Source organism: Mobula birostris, chromosome 3 (assembly GCF_030028105.1).
Source record: "Mobula birostris isolate sMobBir1 chromosome 3, sMobBir1.hap1, whole genome shotgun sequence".
Taxonomy (NCBI): domain Eukaryota; kingdom Metazoa; phylum Chordata; class Chondrichthyes; order Myliobatiformes; family Myliobatidae; genus Mobula; species Mobula birostris.
Genome location: NC_092372.1, coordinates 180,581,884 through 180,604,207, shown reverse-complemented (window position 1 = coordinate 180,604,207; position 22,324 = coordinate 180,581,884). Strand labels below are relative to the sequence as shown.

The window sequence follows — 22,324 nt, the reverse complement described above, 5'->3', positions numbered from 1 at the left end:
CTCACTCCGGATGAACCGGACCTGGTGGCATCAAGATTCATCATCACTGGGGAGGACGTTAGAAGGGCCTTCCTGAAGATAAATCCAAGGAAGGCGACGGGCCCAGATGGCGTCCCAGGAGGGGTTCTCCGGGCCTGTTCAAGCGAGCAAGCTGGAGTGTTTGCTGACATCTTCAACTGCTCCTTGCTTCAGTCTAAGATCCCCCCCCCCCCGTGTTTTAAGAAGGCAACGATAATCCCAGCCGAAGAAGAGCAAGGTGGCATGCCTGAATGAGTATCGACCTGTGACTCTGACATCAATTACTATGAAGTGCTTCGAGAGATTGGTTATGGCACACATCAACCACAGCCTACCGGTCAAACTCGGCGCTTTGCAGTTCGCCTACTGGAGCAACAGGTCAACAGCAGATACCATCTCTCTGGCCCTACGTTCCTCCTTAGGACATCTGGAGAATAGAGACGCATACATAAGGCTCCTTTACAGTGACTACAGCTCTACCTTTAATACCATCATTCCAAATAAACTGATTCTTAAGCTTCGGAACCTGGGCCTTAGCACTCAGATCTGCAGCTGGATCTTCAACTTCCTCACAGACAGGATCCAAGCCGTAAAAATAGGGGACAAGCACTCCTCTACAATCTCTCTGAGCACCGGTGCCACACAAGGCTGTGTACTCAGCCCCCTGCTGTACTCACTGTACACCCATGATTGTGTAGCCAAGTTTCCATCAAACTCAATATATAAGTTTGTTGATGACACAACAATTGTAGGTTGTATCTTGGGTAATGATGAGTTTGAGTACAGGGAGGAAATTAAGAACCTGGTGGCATGGTGTGAAGACAATAACCTATCCCTCAATGTCAGCAAGACGAAGGAATTGATTGTTGACTTCAGGAGTAGCGGACTGCACTGCCCAATTTACATCGGTGGTGCGCAAATGGAACAGGTCAAAAGCTTTAAGTTCCTCAGGGTCAATATCACAAATGACCTGACTTGGTCCAACCAAGCAGAGTTCACTGCCAAGAAGGCCCACCAGCACCTTTACTTCCTGAGAAAACTAAAGAAATTTGGCCTGTCCCCTAAAACCCTCACTAATTTTTATAGATGCACTGCAGAAAGCATTCTTCTAGGGTGCATCACAACCTGGTATGGAAGTTGTCCTGTCCAAGACCAAAAAGAAACTGCAGAAGATCGTGAACATGGCGCAGCACATCACTCAAACCAATCTTCCATCCGTGGACTGACTTTACACCGTACGCTGTCGGAGCAGTGCTGCCAGGATAATCAAGGACACGAGCCACCCAGCCAACACACTTTTTGTCGCTCTTCCCTCCGGGAGAAGGCTCAGGAGCTTGAAGACTCGTACGGCCAGATTTGGGAACAGCTTCTTTCCAACTTTGATAAGTCCGCTGAACGGATCTTGACCCGGATCTGGCCCGTACCCTCCAAATATCTGGACCTACCTCTCAATTTTTTTGCATTACCTTACCTCCCATTTTTCTATTTTCTGTTTATGAAAATAGCCTCTTGCTGTCCACACGATCAAAGCCCTTCATTGTCTTATACACCTCTATCAGGTCACCTCCGTCCTTCCAAGGAGAAAAGGCAAAATTCACTCAACCTGTTCTCATAAGGGATGCCTCCAATCCAGGCAACATCCTTGTAAATCTCCTCTGCACTTTCTATAGTATCCACATCCTTCTTGTAGTGAGGTGACCAGAACTGAACGCAGTACTCCAAGTGGGGTCTGACTAAGGTCTCATATAGCTGTAACATTACCTCACGGTCTTGAACTCAATCCCACAGTTGATGAAGGCCAACACACTGTACGCCTTCTTAACAACACTATCAACCTGTCTTCAAATTTGACCAACCAAAATGAGCCACTGCACACTTACCTGGGTTGAAGTCCATCTGCCACTTCTCAGCTCACTTCTGCATCTTATTGATGTCCCGCTGTAACCTCTGACAACCCTCTAGATTATCCACAACGCTCCCAACCTTTGTGTCCTCAGCAAACTTACTACCCAGCCTTCTAGTTCTTCATCCAGATCATTTATAAAAATCACGAAGAGCAGAGGTCCCAGAACAGATCCCTGTGGAACACCACCAGATTGCTCTGGAACATAGTCAAGTCAATCATACAAGTGCAATCTTTGTGACAAAAGCTTCTCAACTGCTAGTGAAGCTGTACGGCATTCATGTCAAAACCAAAACTCTGATTCATTCGTTTTGGTCAACCAGCAGTGCAAGGGGAGGGCTCTTCAGAGGCTTGTGAAGTGGTAATTTACTTAGCAAACATACTTTTACTGAAATCATGGCTGTTTACACTGATTATTCTGTTTTCGTCATTAATTAACAATTGGTGATATGTTGGTCTTTAAAAATAGTTGCTGATTGTATGCTTGAGATTTGGAATTACCATATTTTTAGAAAGTATGCCTTTACATGTAATGCTGTTTTATTTAAATATCAATGATATTTACTGCTGCAAGTATCTTGGCTTAAAGAAGCTAACCTTTTGGCCATTCCCTCTGAGAATAATTAGATCTGATTTCTAATATAGGTATGGTTGTTACATGGAAGGAACAGGTTCAGTGTTGAAGACTGCTTCAGATGTAGAGGTTTGTTAACTCTCTTCGAATTCCTCAAACACACTGCGGTAGCTAGTTCCCATTTTTGCACGCTGGTTTCCCATGCTCCCTTTCACACACTGGTTCTCAAGCTTCCTTTCGCACTCTGGTTTCCCGCGCTCCCTTTCGCCTCACACGCTGGTTTCCTGCGCTCCCTTTTGCCTCGCACGCTGGTTTCCCACGCTTCCTATCGCACGCTGGTTTCCCGCGCTCCCTATCACACGCTGGTTTCCCGCGCTCCCTTTCACACGCTGGTTTCCCGCGCTCCTTTCACACGCTGGTTTCCCGCGCTCCCTCTCACACGCTGGTTTCCCGCGTTCCCTCTCACACGCTGCTTTCCCGCGTTCCCTCTCACACGCTGCTTTCCCGCGCTCCCTATCATACGCTGGTTTCCTGCGCTCCCTCTCACACGCTGGTTTCCCACGCACCCTATCACACGCTGGTTTCCTGCGTTCCCTTTTGCATGCTGGTTTCCCACCCTTCCTTTCGCACACTGTATATTTTTATTATTTTAAACTTGCTAGGTAACAAAATTTTATTATTTTGTAAGCTATTAATTTCAAGTGATAAGGTTGTTTCTTGAGCTTTGAATATGAGATTTTAACTTAGAAACTATTGGGTAATTCTTGTAGGTTTTATGGATTTTTTTTGTTAAGAAACTGATTTCCTGGTACCCTTAAAGATGTGGAATTCCTGTGTCCATTTTTCTAATCCCTACCCACCTTCAGGCAGAGCTCTCCACCAGGAATGTCAGGAGTTGAATTAGTATATGCAGTAAAATATGCTTAATTTATTGTTCATTTTTCTATATTTCATTTATGCTCTAGTGAGAACATGTATATTCAAAGCAAATAGTTTTCCTTTTTATATTTACTTGTTTTGCATTTTTTTTGTTTTAATAGCTTGCCTTAGTATTCCTGTCATTTGAGACAATGTCAGAAGATGAAAAATTGACCCAACTGGCAAAATTGAAACTTCGATATTTCACCCCAAGAGAAATAGCAAATCTCCATGGATTTCCTCCAGAATTCAGTATGTACAGTACAAAATACATTTCTGAGTATGTGTTGTATAAAACTGATATATATGTGTGTATGTATATATATATATATATTAAAAAGCTACACATTCTACCTATTACTTAGACAGGAGCCAAGAAAGCGACCAGCTCCTCATTTTGCTGCTGCTATGAATCCAGTCACTGAACTGCTCAAAAAGCTGTTAAGGTCTTCATATTCCTTCACTGTTTCTGCAATAGGAAACCTCATGTCCACATGTGTTCCCACTGTACAGGAATGGCAATACTCAGTTAGAACATGGAGGATTGTAGGTACTTGCCTACAGTCACTTACTGCTGTGGACCCTTGAGTTGTACATCAATATTCAAGATGTTTTGTGCTTGTATCTTAAGCTTACAATAGAAGAAGCTTTGATGTTTAAATATAGCAATATGGATTCATTAGTTAATGAGTCTAAGTCGGTCCTCTAAGTAAGACTCACAAACAATTCCGATAAGGAGTCCTTGTGCAGGATTCCCTAAAAGTTAACTTACAGGTTGAGTTGATGGCATGGAAGGCAAATACAATATTAAGACCGTATGACATAGGAGCAGAATTTGGCCATTTGGCCCATCAAGTCTGCTCCACCATTCAATCATGGCTGATCCTTTTTCCCCCCTCAGCCCCACTCCCTGGCCTTCTCCCCGTAAACTTTGATGCCACGTCCAATCAAGAACCAATCAAGCTCTGCCTTAAATACACCCAATGACCTGGCTTCCACAGCTGTCTGTGGTAGTAAATTCCCCAAATTCACCACCCTCTGGCTAAAAATTTCTCCATATCTCTGTTTTAAATGGATACCCCTCTATCCAGAGGCTGTGCCTTCTTGGCCTGTACACTCCACCATGGGAAACATCCTTTGCACATCTACCATGTCTAGACCTTTCAACATTCGGAAGGTTTCAATAAGATCCCCCTCATCTTTCTAAATTCCAGCAAGTACAGACCCAGAGCTCTCAAACGTTCCTTGTATAATAATCCTTTGATTCCCAGAATCATCCTTGTGAACCTCATCTGAGCCCTCTCCAATGCCAGCATAGCTTTTCTTAGATGAGTAGCCCAGAACTGTTGACAATACTTAACGTGAGGCCTTTTAAAGCCTCAGTATCACATCCCTGCTCTTGTATCCTAGACCTCTTAAAATTAACGCTAACCTTACATTTGCCTTCCTCACTTCCGGCTCATCCTGAAAGTTAACCTTTAGGGTGTTCTGCACAAGTACTCCCAGTCTCTTTGCACCTCAGACTTTTGGACTTTCTCCCTGTTTAGAAAATAGTCTGCACATTTATTTCTACTATCAAAGTGCCTGACCATGTGTTTTCCAAAACTGTATTTCACTTGCCACTTAATTGCCCATTCTCCTAATCTGTCTAAATCCTTCTGCGGCCTGCCTGTTTCCTTAACATTACCTGCCCCTCCACCAATTTTCATATCATCTGCAAACCTGGCAACAAGGCCATCTATTCTATCATCTAAATCATTTATATACAGCATAAAAAGAAGCAGTCCCAATACCGACCCCTGCGGAACACCACTAGTCACTGGCAGCCAACCAGAAAAGGATCCTTTTATTCCCACTTGCTGCCTCCTACCAATCAGCCAATGCTCTAGCCATGTTAATATCTTTCCTGTAATACCATGAGCTGTTAACTTGGTAAGCAGCTCATGTGTGGCACCTTGTCAAGGGTTTTCTGAAAGTCCAAATATACAACATCCACTACATTCCCTTTAACTATCCTACGTGTAATCTCCTCAAAGAATTCCAGACAAGGTTTGTCAGACAAGATTTTCCCTTAAGGTAACCATGCTGACTTTGTCCTATCTTGTCCTGTGTCACCAAGTACTCCATAAACTCATCTTTAACAATTGGCTCCAACAACTTCCCAACCACTGAGGTCAGGCTAACTGGTCTATAATTTCCTCTCTGCTGCCTTCTTCCTGTCTTAATGAGTAGAGTTACATTTGCAATTTTGCAGTCCTCTGGCACCATGCCAGAGTCCAATGAATTTTGCAAGATCATTACTAATGCCTCCACAATCTCTACTTCTACCTCTTTCAGAGCCCTAGTGTACAATGGTTATCAACACCCTAGTATTATCAGCTGATGATAATAAACGTGAGTCTGATTCTGATTCTGAGTTCATTTCAAGAGGACTGGCAGATAAAAGCAAAGATGTAATGATGAGGCTTTATTAGGCATTATTCAGACCGCACTTGGAGCAGTTGTAAGCAATTTAAGAAAAGATCTGCTGGCATTGGAGAGGGTCCAGAGGAGGTTCACAAAAATGATCCTGGGAATGAAAGGGTTAATATATGAGTGGCGTTTAGTGGTTTTGGATCTGTACTTGGAGTTTAGAAGAATGAGGGGTGATCACATTGAAGTCTATTAAATATTGAAAGTGAATATGGAGAGTCTAGGACCAGAGGACACATCCTCACAGTAGAAGGACATCCCTTTAGAACAGAGTTGAGGAGGAATTTCTTTAGCCAGAGGGTGGTAAATCTGTGGAATTCAAGTGACTGAGTATATTTAAAGTAATGTTACTAGATTCTTGATTACTAAGGGTGTCCAAGGTTATGGGAGGAAGGCAGGAGAATAGGGTTGAGAAGGATAATTGAAAGGCTGAGCATTTTCGATAAGCCTACTGGCTCCTCTGTCTCATGGTCTTCTGATCTTGGATCTAAAATCCAAACTAATGAACCATTAAATATGTAATATAAATACAAACACATTTTGAGATGTCCTGCAAGGTGGTGAGCATGTTTAATTCTCTTTCTCTGCAAGGTATATCGATGTTACAACAGGTAAATTTAATAAAATAGATATGAATAGTGTTTGCAGATCACAGTCTTGCAGTAGACTGCTTTCCTTTCAGGAAACGAGTGGAAGTAATAACTCTACAACAGAAGACAACAAAAATATTCAGAAATTGATTTTTACGGTGAAAAAGAGGATTTTTTTTTCAGATAGCAAGCTATTTTTTTTCAATTTTCAAACTGTTTCAGATTTTTATGGGAAGCAGTCATAAAAGTTAAAGAGTAACTGCTTTTATGGAAACATTGATGCAGTTTAATATTTTCATTTTAATCTGTGGAACCTGTGCTCAAGTCCAAACCACCAAGGCAAAATGAAAGAATTTGTAGGCCATTCAGCAAGTAGGTAATTTAGTTGTTTGGTATTCTCATTGGCTGCATGGAGACTGTTTTCTTCACTATAACTAACTATGAATTTTTGTGTTTAAAGATATTGAATCATAATAAAAAGCCAATTATGAAAATTTTACAGTCATGTTGGTTGAAATAGTAGTTATAATTAATGATTATGGTTTGCTTTTAAAAAAGAAGTAATTCAGGTGGTATGAATGGCCTCTCTTCAACTAAGCTTTCACTGAAACTTTTCAATTGTATAAGAGAGCAAAACATAAGAGTAAAGGAAGTAGCAAAGAAATTTTATTTAGTTGTCAACAATTCCAGATTCAAGGACATAAATGAAAATCATGACAAAACAGTTACAGATTTGCCATATCATAGGAAAATCTATCATTTTCTAGTTATCTTTACCAGGTGGAGGGTCGAACTTTAGCCCTGTAACGATGTGATTACCATTCCCACTCATCTTTTTTTTAATTATATTTCAGCTTTTCTGGGTGTTCCTAATTTAACATCTGACAGTTTGTTGTGGTTTGGGTATTTGTAGAGTGTGAATGCTCCCCATTAACCCAGCTGAAGTAATGGCTCTATTTGATTCTTTCTGTACAGATCAAAAACACTTGCATATATAATTTTGTTTTCAATTCCCCTACATAGAACATAGAAGAGTACTGTACCATACAGACTCTTCGGTCCATGATGTTGTGCTGACCTATATACTCTTACTCCACAATCAATCTAACCCTTCCCTCCTGCACAATCCATAATGCTTCAGTATTCTTACATTCAGCCTATCAAAGAGAATTCCTAAATGAATTAATGCATTATCCTCCATCACCACCCCTGACAGTATTTTCCTGGTACTTACCATTGGAAAAAAACTGCCTCTGACATCCCCATAAAATTTTCCTCCACTAATCTTAAATGTAGAGGCCCTCCGTTGGTCAGGGTTGGTTATGGATGTTGTGTCCCAGCTGTCTGCATGATATGAAAGCCAGGGCAGTACGATGTGGAGAGCAAGCTATTGCCCATGCGGCAGGCTCCTGCTCTCCATGTAGCTAATGAATCCAAAGGAATGGCAGAGTCTGATACAGTTTGGCACCAGCGATATCACTGGTGTTGCCCGTCAGTGTTGAACTCAATATAGGTCTACCTTAGGGACTCCAGCTCTTGTCAAATGCCTTAGTAAAATCCATGTACATCGCATCTACTGCTTTACCTTTTCACATCCTTAAAAAACTCATTCAACCTGCCCCTTATGAAGCCATGCTGCCTGTCCCTATTAAGATTTTGCTTCTTCAAATACTCATATATCCTGTTCCTAAGAATTTTTCCATTAGTTTGCCCACACAGATGATTTTGTCTCACTGGTCTATAATTCTCAGGATTATCCCTATTAGCTTTCTTAAAGAATAGAACAACATTTGCCATCCTCCTATCCTCAGGTACTACTTCTAAGCCAGGGAGGTCACAATGATTGTCATCAATGCTCCAAAAAATCTTTTCCCTTGTTTCTCATAGTACCCTTGGGTATATCCCTTCTGGCCTTGGAGACTTAGCTGTCCTAATGTTTTATCTCTTTTTTAACCCAGCATATTATCCTGTTCATGCTGAAGTCACATTCATCGAGAGTCCTCTCCCTGGTGAGTGCTGAAGCACAGTATTGTTAAGGACCTCTCTTATCTCCTTCAACTCTAGGTGCATGTTTCTCCCCTTTATCCCTGTGCATTCCTACCCTCACTCTGATCATTTCCTGTGGAATGACTTGGATTTTCTTTAATCCTACATGCCAAAGCCTTCTCATGTTCCCTTCTAGTTCTTTTAATTCCTCTCTTAAGCTTCTTCCTGGCTACTCTATAACTTTCAAGAGCCCTGTCTGATTTTTGCTTAAATAAGAAACCTTAAATATGTTACTTTTTCTCTGGACTAAATGTTCCACCTCTCTTGTCAACTATGGTTTCTTTATCCGCCCATCTTTCCTCTGTCTCAATTGGACAAACCTATCCTAAATACCTTTCAAATGCTTCCTAAACAATTTCCACATTTCTGCTGTGCATTTCCCTGAGAATATCTGTTCCTGTGAAATATCATCTAAATAAACCCTGCCCCATTTAAATACTGACACCCCAACTTTTATATCTATGCCTCTGTCAATTATGTTTACTCTGCTCAGAACCAATCATCTTGTACACTTCTGTTAAATATCCTCTTAACTATCTTTGCTCCAAGGTGACATGATTGTGGTTAACCAGGCTCTTCTAGTGATGTTGGTTGCAACAAGGCCTTGATTTAAAAACTCTTCTGACCATAGTTATGATGAGGTTACAGTAATTTTTTGTATTTATGTAGACAGCAACCATTGTTTCCTAGATACTCAATTCTTTGGACAGTTAAAGAGGTTTTTTTCCTGTTTTTTCTTGATAATCTTGACTCCTCAGAAGGTGTTGGAGCAGGTGAAAAGTGCAAAAGATGCAGTTAGCTGAAATTAAGGACGATTTGATTTGAATTTCTTTTTTCTTTGCATTTTTCATGCTCGTGCTATTTTCTTCCTTTTCTATATTTATTGTTTTAATTATTCCAAGGTTGTCAAGCCAAGGAGTGGTAGTGGGGACAAGCTCCCACTACCTAAAAGTGCTCCTCACGGCATGCGCCTCAAATAGCCTCTGACAACCAAGTCCAACTCCTGGCCTTCTCGTGTGGCTTAGACCCTAAGCCCGGCGGAACTGCTTCCACTGACAGGAGAATGGGTGAAGGCTGGTCCTGGCGCCTTAAAACCAGTGCTTCGGGTAGATGGAGCTCGTCAGCTTGGGAAGGCAGTCCACCTAAGAGAGGGAAAACTCTGATTTCAAACCTCCGCTGCCTTACAACCATACCCACTCATAGGAAAGGCTTCGGGAGTAAACCATGAGGACAAATCCGGAGCCAGAGTCCCTAAGGCAGTCGGACGTTGCCTTCAACCTCGCTGTGGCAACTCCCGCGCCGAAACTGCTGCCAAGCTGTATCAGCCCTTGTCCTTCCCTTGGACAACATTGGTGTTGTGGAGAGGGGAGACTTGCTGCTTGGGCAACTGCTGGTCTTCCATTCAATCTTGCCCAGGCCTGCGCCCTGGAGAGACTGAAGCAAGACTTTCCAGATGCAGATCCATGGTCTCACGAGACTAATGGATGCCATCCATCCAGTGTTTTAATTATTACATCTGTTGCAAAAAAGCTAAAGTTGCAGTAAAATATGAAATATTAAATGAAATGCTAATTAGGAGTAATGCTTTGAGCTTTTCAGTTGCTTGATATAACTTTATTAGGTTAGAGATTGACTTATCTGAGGTTTCTTAGAATGGAACAGTTGGATCAGCACTATTTGAGCAGAGAGCGAAAAGAGCTCTTAGTACTCATTTGGTTTACAAGATTGCCATCAGATAATTGTACTTTGATAATGTCTTGCTCAAGACAAGCTAATACATCTATATGCTTGAAGATAGGAATCTGTTTATTAAGTTTATAGGATGGTATCATCTGTTGCAGATGTGTTAATGTTTTACTAACAGTGCAGCAACTTTTCATCAGTTTGTTAGCATAGTTTTAAATTTGGACCTTCAACTTTCTGATTTGGATTGGAGTGTGACCCACTAGTTACATTATTTTCATTCAATAGTGATGAATGCCATCTTGGGGAAGATGGGAAAGAAAAATATTTAAATTTGGATCAACAATAACTGTTCTTGGTGGGATCAGAATGTAAATAATCTGGTTTAATGTGTTACTGCCTTGTCATGTTTCTTGCTCTTAATAATTAATTTGAGTAGTAGTGGTGGTAAGAATGTTGCAATTGACCTTGGTGGCCATGAACAGTTAAACATTTTTTTACATTTCTGTGGTAGTTCATGTCCGTGTAGTTAGTTGATGATAAACCCTATTCATTGTAATATATCTCAATACCAGCAGTTAATGTTTAATGTCACTAAACAATGAGCAAGTTGCAAAAGGGAGCTAAAACAGGAATCAAGAATTGTATTTAATCATAATCTGTATTTTATTTTGATTAAACTTGCAGGTTTCCCTGAGAAAATTTCACTGAAACAAAGATACCGCCTGCTGGGAAATAGCCTCAATATCCATGTGGTAGCTAAGCTTATTAAATTGATGGTTGATTGATGCTGAAAACAGAATTTTTATGATGTACAGTATATAAAAATGTATGTTTATTTTAGCCAGCAAGTAATAGATTATATGAAAGTGTTTCTCAATAGTGTTCATCAGAAGTAATCATTGATTTCATTAAGACTAATTAATTTATTTGTGTAGATGTCTTGGAACATTTTTATCATTTGCTTCTCTTGCATGTACAAGTGAATCATAGCTCAATCTGAATGACTTGCTGTAGTTTTTGACATATGCCTGTTGTCACCATATATTGTAATGAAAACTCATTAAAATAATTCTTGATGTACATATTAAATGGTGCCTGTTTCTAATAAAGACTTTTAAGAACTCTGTAAATTTATGAATATTTTTGGTCATCAGATTGCAACCTACTATCAGAAAAATAAATGCCTCAGTAATGACAGGAGGACATCAACACAAAATGTAAACTCTGTTTCTCCCTTCACACATGCTGCCTGTCCTGCTGAGTATTTTGAGCATTTGTTTTTACTTTAGGTTTAAGGTATCAGCAGATTTTTTGCTTTTCATGCCCAGTTTTTTGTTATGTCTGTCATTTAGATAAATTAGACATTTGATATCCTCCTACGGCTATCAAAGTTGTCAAATTTTGTTACTTTATTTTAACATGAAGAATGACAAAGCTGTTTTTTTCAAGATCACAGGCTAAAGGAAATGTTCTGTCAAGAGTCATTGTGACCTTCAATGTTAGAAATTGCAGCAATCAAGCTGTTAAGTTGCCTTTTTATGAAATTATAAGCACAAGCATTGCACTCTTAACATCATTTAGTCCTTTCAGTCTAAACAATATCTGACAATTAAATAAGAAACTTTCATTTGATCATATTGGAAATTTGTGTACATTTGGATGTGCGTCCTTCCATTCACTTTTCCTAAAATAAAGTGAAAGAACTGTTTTGCCATTGTCTATGTAATATATATAAACTAAGACATGTACCTTCCTCTGTTCTTCTAATATTTATGTTTAATATTTATCTGGAAAAAGTTAGAAGAGTTCAGAATCTTTATTAAAGGGAAGTCCTGCATTTTGATATGAGTGTGTCAAAATTCTGTTGAATGGAGTTGCACTACACGTGTATAGTGTATGGTTAAGCCACAATTGCATACAGTATTCACTTCTGAAATCACACTGTAAGAAAGAATGATTTCAGTTAATGGAGTATCAGAAGCCGTGGTCAGTCAATATCCATCATTATATGGAAAGTTTAGTATACACTGGAGGACAAATTAACACCCCATTATTTTTGGTGCTTGCTATAAACTCAGTTCCATAATTATCAACTTCAGTGAACAAACCATAGCCATGGTGCCATATATGACACTGCAAAAAGTTTTGGACAGTTCAGTTACATTATTGAGCTCTCTATTGCAATGTCGTATGAGGTCTGCTCACTAGCTAATGAAATGCCACTTTTTAAAAAAATCCTTGACTAGACTGTTTCCAAGCTTTCCTGGCCGTCTTGTCTTAGTCTACAAGCAGAAAACAAAATACTGTTGCGGATGGAAGTCTGAAGTCAAAACAGAAAATGCTATTTGATGTCCTGTGCATCTGTGGATAGAGAGTTAACTTTTAAGAGAGCTAGAAAGAAAACACATCTTTAGTTATGTTGATGGGGAGAGTGGTGAAGAGAATAACAATGTCTTTGATTTTTCATATTTGTGATTCCTGATCGTATAGGAAGAGACCATTCACTCTTGTTGAATCAATGTGAGATGTCAGATCAATTGCATTCACTCATTTATTTCCCTGTGACCTGTTCTCTCACACTATCCCCTTCACACCGAGTGATTCTGCTGCCACTCACTACATGAGGGGTAACTTATGAGAGTCAATTAACCTGATCTTTGGGATATTGGAAGAAATTGCTGCAGTTGGAGGTATCCAATGCAGACACACAGAGAACATGTACCCTCCATGCAGCTCCAGACACCAAAATTGATCAAGGGAGCTTGAATGGGAGTTATATATAGGTACTGGCTAAATAGTACAATGAAGGCTTGCTATTCTCAGTTGATCTGTCTGGAGAGCTTGTGAATAAGAATTCATAGATAACCACAAGTAAAAGGAAAATACTTTAAAATACAAAATGTTTTACTTGCTGTCAAAGAGAAATAAGTGAGAATGCTGGAAATACCCAGAAAGCAGGCAGCATTTCTGGAGAGACTATAAAAGAGTTAATATTTTGGTCCCGACCTGAAACATCAACTGTTTATTCCCCCCCCACCATATATGCTGCCTGACTTCCTGATTTCCTTCAGTATTTTGTGTGTGTTGCTCAAGATTTCCAGCAATTGCAGAATTTATTACAATTGGAAACCTTCCATCCAAACTGTACAGTTCTAAAACAAATTGGGAAGTCTGGATATTTGAAATTGTTTTCATTGCTGAGTTCAAATGGCTGCAAAGTTGCTCATTGGAAGATTAGATACTGTTTCACAAGTTTACAGTAGGTTTCATTGTAACAATATGAGAGATAGAGAGGCCAGAGTGAATTAATGACTGGATACATCAGGGACGATGTTGCTGACCAAACAGAGATATTCTACTCAACTCTCAACATAGGTGTGTTTAGTTTCTTAAATGTAGAGACCACATGCACATCAAACACACCAAATTAAGTTGGATGAAATGCAATTAAGTTGAAAATGCTGTTTATGTGGACGGTCTGTTTGGGTTACAGGATGATGAGAGAGATAAAAGCCAGTTTTTGCTTCTCTTCTGCTTGGATTTCACTGATGTACAATGTTGGAAGTGGGACACAGCATGAGGAAGTTGAGTGAATAAGTCTTCTGCAGCAGTAAAACTGTTCACCTTGTAGCTAAGTTGCATTATATTTTCATTTCAAGGTTTATTTTTCTAAAAGTGTCTTCAAATTATGGGGAAAATGAGGCTGCTGGTAGCATTGTGATGAAGAAAGTGGATATTCCATAGGATGATTCATTGAATGAGGAGGCTTGTGGGGTGAGAGATGAGGATAAGGGGAGTGCAATCATTGTTCTTTGTTGGGAATGAAACCATAAGTGTGGGAACTGGAACAGCTGTCTTAGTATTGGGATGCAATATGCCTTCATTGGAGAAAGTTGGCTATTTTAACAGTGAAAGCAGAATGGAAAACGATTGCAGAGGGGCTGAATAAGAGACAGTACCAACACAGACATTAAAACCTGTTTAAAAAGTTTTAATAGGAAGGGGCCCAAAGAGGACTGAAGCAAGAGCTAAACATGAATTTGGTCAATGTGGGAATGAATTCAACCATTATGATATTCTGTATCTAAAGTTCCAATGTTATGCATTGATGTGATTTCTCGTTAAAATGACAGGACTTTGATTGTCACATGTTTGGAATTATATGCCATTTTGACAAGCATTTCATCATGAGTGAATGGATAAAAATATTATTTTGGCAAACAAATTCCCTGTTTTGAATCGTTACAATCAGAGCTGTGATTAAAATGGTACCGTTGTCAATGGCAGCTTGAAAAAGTTTTCGTTTACAAAATTAAATGTCATAGTGATCTGTAGAGAAACCAATTAGATTTGTTACTATATCATACCTGCATGTATGCAATCAACTGGAGACATAACTCACTGATCAACCTCTTACAGGAAGTGGCCATGACATACCACAGCTGAGAAACAAGTTTTGGTTTATTTGGAACCTGGGCTATTCCCATAGTTGTCAGTCACCCAAAATACATGCTTTTCCTTGGCCCAAACAAAGAGCTTGAACCTTTTACTCTGGTAACACGTAGATTTGAGGAACTGAAAAGTTATGCTGGACATCTTTAAATTAATTAAAGGATTGGTTGTTTTATTTGAATTATTCATCCCAGAGAGGACCTTGTGAAAAGGTCACTGACTTCTGGAACATTGTTCACTGCATGTTGTAGAGAATTCAACATGTTTTTCATTCTGGTCATTATAGTCTCATTTCCCTATTGGAAAATCTGGAGCTCCAGAACTCCAGTGCAAGATCTGTATTTTGCCACTTATCTCCCAGGAATATGTGGTATATTTCCTGAATACACAACTAATAGGCAAAGTTTTGGAGTATAATTGAAGTACCTTACCAGACAGAAGGTAGATGTAACATTAGATATTATATCTCAATTGACTGACAGTAATTTGGATGAATCATATCTGAAGTGGGCAAAGTTCATTTGTTTGGGTTAAAGGTACAACTTTCTTAAATCCTGCACTTTAAGTAGTTATTTCAACAAACAAACTTCGGAGGAAATGCGACTAGAATGATTTACTCCAGGCAATCTATCCGGATACTAATTTTAATTTGTGTATTTTGCAGGTTAAAATGTGAATTTGAAGATGATGGAAATAATCAACAAAAAAGTGTCAGTAGTGACCAGTAGGTATTATTTAATAACTTCTATGGAATTGTTGTTCAAAGGGAAATAAATGTATGCAACTGTCTGTGAAGTTAGCATCATCATGCTGTTACTTTGTTAATCCAAATATATTTCATTCTAAGGCCGAGAGTTATTTCAAAAAATGGCAATTTGATATTTCAAACTGGCAATCTAAGGAATATTGAATTCAAGACATCAGCACTTGGGAAGATTAAACTAAATAACAATGACCTTGAACAATTATTTATGCAGGTAATAACTGAATTTTGTCATATGAAACCTAAGGTAGCAGTTTTCTAAAGAATGGAAGTAAATGGAAGAAAATAGCTTCATACAATTGTCAAGTAAAACACAGTATAAACGTGAACCTAAATAGATAATTCTTCATTTAAGTATTTTATTTTATTTACAAAACATTTTTTATGCACATCAGTTTTGAAAATATTGGCGTGCTGGATTTATGTGTTATTCGATTGTATACAAGTGATTAATTTTGTTTCATGGGATTAACTTCAATTGTTTAACTATAATTTTAGATTAGGAAGAATAAAGATGACATTGCAGAACTAAGAACTACTGAAGTTCAAAGCCTTCAGAATGTTTCTTATCAAATCAATCAGCTGAACAAAAGGGTAAGTACGCCAATGATCATCTTTATCTCACTTGCTCTTTTTTACTTAGTGTTCATGGCTGTAAAATCAAATTAACATTCAGGACTCAGAAGAATGTAGTTGCATTGCATCTCAGCTGTAAATATACAGTATCTGCAACTAAAAATGAGACCAGACGTATTTGCACTTATACAGCAATGCTCTAAAAGGCCAGGTAATGTGTGAATCTATTTATTGACAAAGTGCATGTAATGCTTGTCCTACTAATAATACTCTTGAAATGTCTCAATAAACCTATAAATCAAGCAAAAACTCTGAAGCTTTTAACTAATTGTTGGTGATGTTACAGGTAGTTTCTATTTAGTGATTTCAGTTACAATTGAAGGACATAACTTTTCATCTTTATGTACAATTAGAGTTGGTCAGTATGATGTTGTGGGCATCACTGAATCAGGGCTGAAAGAAGGCCAGAGTTGGGAGCTTAACATCAAAGTATATATTTTGCATCAACAGGACAGGCAGGAAGGCATAGGCAGTGGTGTGGCTCTGTTGATAAGAGATGGAAGTACATCTTTAGAAAGAGGTGGCATAGGCTCAGAGAATGTTAAAAAAATTGTGGCTGGAGGTAAGAAACTGCAAAAGGTAAAAAAAAACCACTATGGGAATCATATATAGGCCTCCAAATAATAGTCAAGATGTGGGGTTGAGATTGCAAAGGGAGCTGGATAAGGCATGTATTAAGGGTAATGTCACAATTGTAATGGGAGACTTCAATATACAAGGGGATTGGGAAAATCACATTGGTGTCAGATCACAAGAGAGGGAATTTGTTGAATGTATACGAGACGGCTTTTTAGAGCAGCTTGTGCTTGAGCCCTCTCGGGGAAAGGCTGTCTTAGATTGGCTGTTGTATAATAACACAGATCTTAAGGCCAGTGATGTTGTGGGGATGGAACTGGACTCTCTCACGGTGGTGTCTGAAAAGAGGATGCTGTCTAAGTTGCATGCCATCTTGGTCAATGTCTCCCAGCCACTACATAATGTACTGGATGGGCACAGGAGTACATTCAGCCAGAGACTCATTCCTCCGAGATGCAGCACAGAGCATCATAGGAAGTCATTCCTGCCTGTGGCCATCAAACTTTACAACTCCTCCCTTGGAGTGTCAGACACCCTGAGCCGATAGGCTGGTCCTGGTCTTATTTCATAATTTACTGGCATAATTTACATAGTACTATTTAACTACTTATGGTTCTATTACTATTTATTATCTATGTTGCAACTGTAACGAAAACCAATCTCCCCTGGGATCAATAAAGTATGACTATGACTATCTTATTAGGGAGCTTAATGTAAAGGAACTCTGAGGAGGCAGTGATCATAATATGATTGAATTCAGACTGCAACTTGAGAGGGAGAAACATAAGTCACATGTATCAGTATTGCAATGAAATAAAGGGAATTACAGAGGCATAAGAGAGGAGCTTGCCCAGGTGAATTGGAGTAGGATACTGGCGGGGATGACGGCAGAGCAGAGGTGGCTGAAATTTCTGGGGAAAGTTCACAAGGTGCAGGACAGATATGTCCCACTGAGGAAGAAGTTCCCAAAAAGCAGGGGAAGGCAACCGTGGCTGACAAAGGAAGTAGGACTGCATAAAAGCCAAGGGGAAGGCATACAAGTTAGCAAAACTGAGTGGGAAGTTGGACAATTGGGAAGCTTTTAAAATCCAACAAAAAACAACTTAAAAAGCTATAAGAAGGGAAAAGGTACAATATGAGGGCAATTTAACCAATAATATAAAGCAGGATACCAAAAGTTTTTTCAGTTATATAAAATATATAATAGTAAGAGGCAGGTGAGAGTTGATATTGGAACTCTGGAAAATGATGCTGGTGAGGTAGCAGTGGGGGACAAAGAAATGGCAGATGAACTTCATGAGTACTTTGCATATGTCTTCACTGTTGAAGACACTAGCAGTGTGCCAGATGTCCATGACTGTCAGGGAGCAGGAGTGAGTACCATTGCTATTACAATGGAAAAGTGCTAGGCAAACTGAAAGGTCTTAAGATGGAAAAGTCACCTTGGCCAGATGGACTATATCCCAGAGTTCTGAGAGAGGCTGCTGAAGAGATAGCTGACACACAGGTCATGATTTTAAGAATCATTTGATTCTGGCATAGTCCTGGAGGACTGGAGGATTGCAAATGTCACTTCACTCTTTAAGACCATAAGATATAAGATATAGGAGCAGAAGTAGGCTATTCAGCCCATTGAGTCTGCTCTGCCATTCAATCATGGGCTGATCCAATTCTTCCAGTCATCCCCATTCCCGTGCCTTCTCCCCCATACCCTTTGCTGTCCTGGCTAATCAAGAACCTATCTATCTCTGCCTTAAATGCACCCAATGACTTGGCCTCCACAGCCGCCTGTGGCAACAAATTCCACAGATTTACCATCCTCTGACTAAATTATTTTCACGGCATCTCAGTTCTAAATGAACATACTTCAATTTTGAAGTTGTGCCCTCTTGTCCTAGAGTCCCCTACCATGGGAAATAACTTTGCCATATCTAATCTGTTCAGGCCTTTTAACATTCAGAATGTTTCTATGAGATAACCCCTCATTCTCCTGAACTCCAGGGAATACAGCCCAAGAGCTGCCAGACTTTCCTCATATGGTAATCCTTTCATTCCTGGAATCATTCTTGTGACTCTTCTCTGAACCCTCCAATGTCAGTATATCCTTTCTAAAATAAGGAGCCCAAAACTGCACACAATACTCCAAGTGTTGTCTCACGAGTGCCTTATAAAGACTCAACATCACATCCCTACTCTTATATTCTACACCTTTAGAAATGAATGCTGTACCATATAGCCTACTGTATAATATTTTATGTCGTAGTAACACATTATTGTGCATGTGCTATTAGGTGCTTATTGATATGTATATATGTGTTTAGTTCGGGTTCCATAAGTAAAAATCCCTGTTATCTTAGCTCCAGTCGCTAGTATTTTTATTTATAGTTTTGTTGTGTAACCGGTCACATACACAACAAATGCCAACATTGCATTCGCCTTCTTCACCACCAGCTCAACTTGGAAGTTAACCTTTAAGGTATCCTGCACAAGGACTCCCAAGTCCCTTTATATCTCTGTAATTCCATGGGCTCTTGTCTTGCTAAGCAGCCTCATGTGCGGCACCTTGTCAAAGGCCTTCTGAAAATCCAAGTACACCACATCTGCTGCATTCCTTTTGTCTACCCTGCTTGTAATTTCCTCAAAAAACTGCAGTAGGTTAGTCAGGCAGGATATTCCTTTCAGGAAACCATGCTGGCTTTTGCCTAACTTGTCATGTGCCTCCAGGTACTCTGTAATTTTATCCCTAACAATTAATTCCAGCAACTTCCCAACCATGGATGTCAGGCTAACAGGTCTATAGGTTCCTTTCTGCTGCCTCCCACCTTTCCTAAATAGCAAAGTAACATTTGCAATTTCCCAGTCATCCGGTGCAATGCCAGAACCTATCGATTCTTGAAAGATCGTTGTTAATGCCTCCACAATCTCTTCAACTACTTCCTTCAGAACCTGAGGGTGCATTCCATCAGGTCCAGGAGATTTATCCACCCTCAGACCATTAAGCTTCCTGAGCACCATCTCAGTTGTAATTTTCACTCCACATACTTCACTTCCCTGACACTCTTGAATGTCCGGTATACTGCAGATGCCTTCCACTGTGAAGACTGATGCAAAATACGCATTCAGTTCCTCAGCCATCTCTGCATCTCTCATTACACTATCTCCTGCATCATTTTCTATTGGTCTTATATCTACTGTCAACACTCTTTTACCCTTTATATACTTAAAACGCTTTTAGTATCTTCTTTGGTATTAGTCACCAGCTTCCTTTCATAATTTATCTTTTCCCTCCTAATGACCTTCTTAGTTTCCTTCTGCAAGTTTTTAAAAGCTCCCCAAACCTCTATCTTACCACTAGCTTTGGCTTCCTTATATGCCCTCTGTTTTGCTTTTACTTTGGCTCTGACTTCACTTGTCAGCTATGGTAGTGTCCATCTTCCATTTGAAAATTTCTTCTTATTTGGAATATATCTGTCTTGCACTTCCCTCATTTTTCACAGAAACTCCAGCTATTGCTGCTCTGCTGTCCTTCCTGCTAGTGCCCCTTTCCAGTCAACTTTGGCCAGTTCCCCTCTCATGCCATTGTAATTCCCTTTATTCCACTGAAACACCTACACATTGGAATTCAGCTTCTCTTTCTCAGATTTCAATGTGAATTTGATCATATTGAGATCACTGTTTCCTAAGGGAGGAAGGCAAAAGAAAGAAAATTATAGACCAGTTAGCCTAACATAAGTGGTTGGGAAAGTGTTGGAGCCTACTATTAAGGATTAGATTTTGAGGTGCTTGGAGACTAATGGTAAGATAAGTCAAAGCAGCATAGTTTCTGTGAAGGGAAATCTTGCTTGACAAATCTGTTAGAGTTCTTTGAAGAAGTAACAAGCAAGGTGGACAAAGGAGAAGCAGTGGATGCCATTTACTTGGATTTTCAAAAAGTGTTTGATAAGGTGCCATACATGAGACTGCTTAACAAATAAAATCATAGGGTGTTACAGGAAAGATACTGGCATGGACAAAGGAATGGCTGACAGGCAGGAGGCAGCAAGTAGGAATTAATGGGCCTTTTTCTGGTTGGCTGGCAGTGACTAGTGATGTGCTTAGAGGTCAGTATCGGGACTGCTGGTTTACACATTGTCAATGATTTGGATAATAGAATTGATGGTTTGTGGTAAAGTTTGCGGATGATACGAAGGTAAGTGGAGGGGTAGGTAGTGCTGAGGAAGCAATTTGTTTGCCACAGGACTTAGACAAATTGGAAGAGGGCAAAAAAGAGGCAGATGGAATGCAGTGTTGGGAAATGTATGATAATACATTTATACATTTTGGTAAAAGGAACAATAATGAGGTCTATTATCTAAATGGGGAGAAGATTCAAACATCAGAGGTGCAGAGGGATTAGGAGTGTTTGTGCAAGACTCCAGAAGGTTAATTTACAGGTTGAGTCTGTGGTGAAGAAGGCAAATGCAATGTTGGCATTTATTTCAAGGAGAATAGAATATAAAAGCAAGAAGATAATAATAAGCCTTTGTAAGACCCTAGTCAGGCCCCACTTGGAGTATTGTCAACAGTTTTGGACCCCATATCTCAGAAAGGATGTGTTGTCATTGGAGAGAGCCCAGATGAGGTTCACGGGATGATTCTGGGAATGAAGGGGTTAACATATGAGGAACATTTGGCAGCTTTGGGCCTGTAGTCAGTAGAATTTAGAAGAATGTGTAAGGATCTTATTGAAACCTACCAAATGTTAAAAGTACTAGATAGGTTTGATGTGGAGAGGATGTTTCCTATGGTGGGGGTACCCAGAACTAGAGGGTACAGCCTCAAAATTGAGGAGTGACGTTTTAGAACAAAGGTATGGAGGAATCTTTTTAGCCAGAGAGTAGTGAATTTGTGGAATGCTCTGCTGCAGACTACTTTGGAGGCCAAGTCCATGGGTATACTTGTATTTAAGGTGGAAGTTGATCGTTTCAGGTAAAGGCTACACAGGCAGAAAGGGAACGGGTGGCCACTAGACAGTGTAGTAGTAGGCAGGTAGTGCAGGAGTCCCCTGAAGTCATCTCCCTCCTAAACAGATATACTGTTTTGGATACTGTTGGGGGAGATGTCTCATCAGGGGAAGGCAGCAGCAGCTGAGTTCATGGCACCATGGGTGGCTCTGTGGCACAGGAAGGAAGGAAAAGGAGTGAGAGAGCTATAGTAATAGGGGATTCGATTGTAAGGGGAATAGATAGGCGTTTCTGCGGCCGCAAATGAGACTCCAGGAGGGTATGTTGCCTCCCTGGTGCAAGGGTCAAGGATGTCTCTGAGCGGCTGCGGGACATTCTGGATTGGGAGGGTGAACAGACAGTGGTCATGGTGCACATAAGTATCAACGATATAGGTAAAAAAACAGGATGGGATCCTACAAAGTGAATTTAGGGAGTTAGGAGATAAACTAAAAAGTAGGACCACAAAGGATTTTAATCTCTAGATTACTACCAGTGCCACGTGCTAGTCAGAGTAGAAGTAAGAGGATATTTCAGATGAATACGTGGCTTGAAAAATGGTGCAAGGGGGAGGGATTCAAATTTCTGGGACATTGGAACCAGTTCAGGGGGAGGTGGGACCGGTACAAACAGCACGGTCTGCACCTGGGCTGCACTGGAACCAATGTCCTAGGGGGAGCATTTTGCTACTGTTGTTCAGGAGGATTT

The 22,324-nt window shown here is 39.9% G+C and overlaps 2 protein-coding genes across 5 annotated transcripts in view; both read left to right on the top strand.

Annotated features, from left to right (window-relative positions):
* Positions 1–12,005, top strand: part of trdmt1 (tRNA aspartic acid methyltransferase 1) — a 97,868-nt gene extending 85,863 nt beyond the window's left edge. For 2 of the 4 annotated variants that reach the window (XM_072253787.1, XM_072253790.1), the window contains 3 exons: positions 2,567–2,624; positions 3,536–3,665; positions 10,892–12,003. In XM_072253787.1, the coding sequence (XP_072109888.1) occupies positions 2,567–2,624; positions 3,536–3,665; positions 10,892–10,992 (289 nt within the window). In that variant the 3' untranslated portion in view covers positions 10,993–12,003. Of the gene's footprint in view, positions 1–2,566; positions 2,625–3,535; positions 3,666–10,891 lie in introns of all 4 variants that reach the window. The other 2 variants (XM_072253789.1, XM_072253788.1) reach the window with 2 other exon arrangements.
* Positions 12,006–15,024: 3,019 nt separating this feature from the next.
* The window catches only part of cubn (cubilin (intrinsic factor-cobalamin receptor)), a 392,255-nt gene continuing 384,955 nt past the window's right edge, over positions 15,025–22,324 (top strand). Inside the window, 4 exon segments of the mRNA XM_072254425.1 lie at positions 15,025–15,029; positions 15,324–15,383; positions 15,507–15,636; positions 15,921–16,016. Coding sequence (XP_072110526.1) covers positions 15,025–15,029; positions 15,324–15,383; positions 15,507–15,636; positions 15,921–16,016 — 291 coding nt within the window.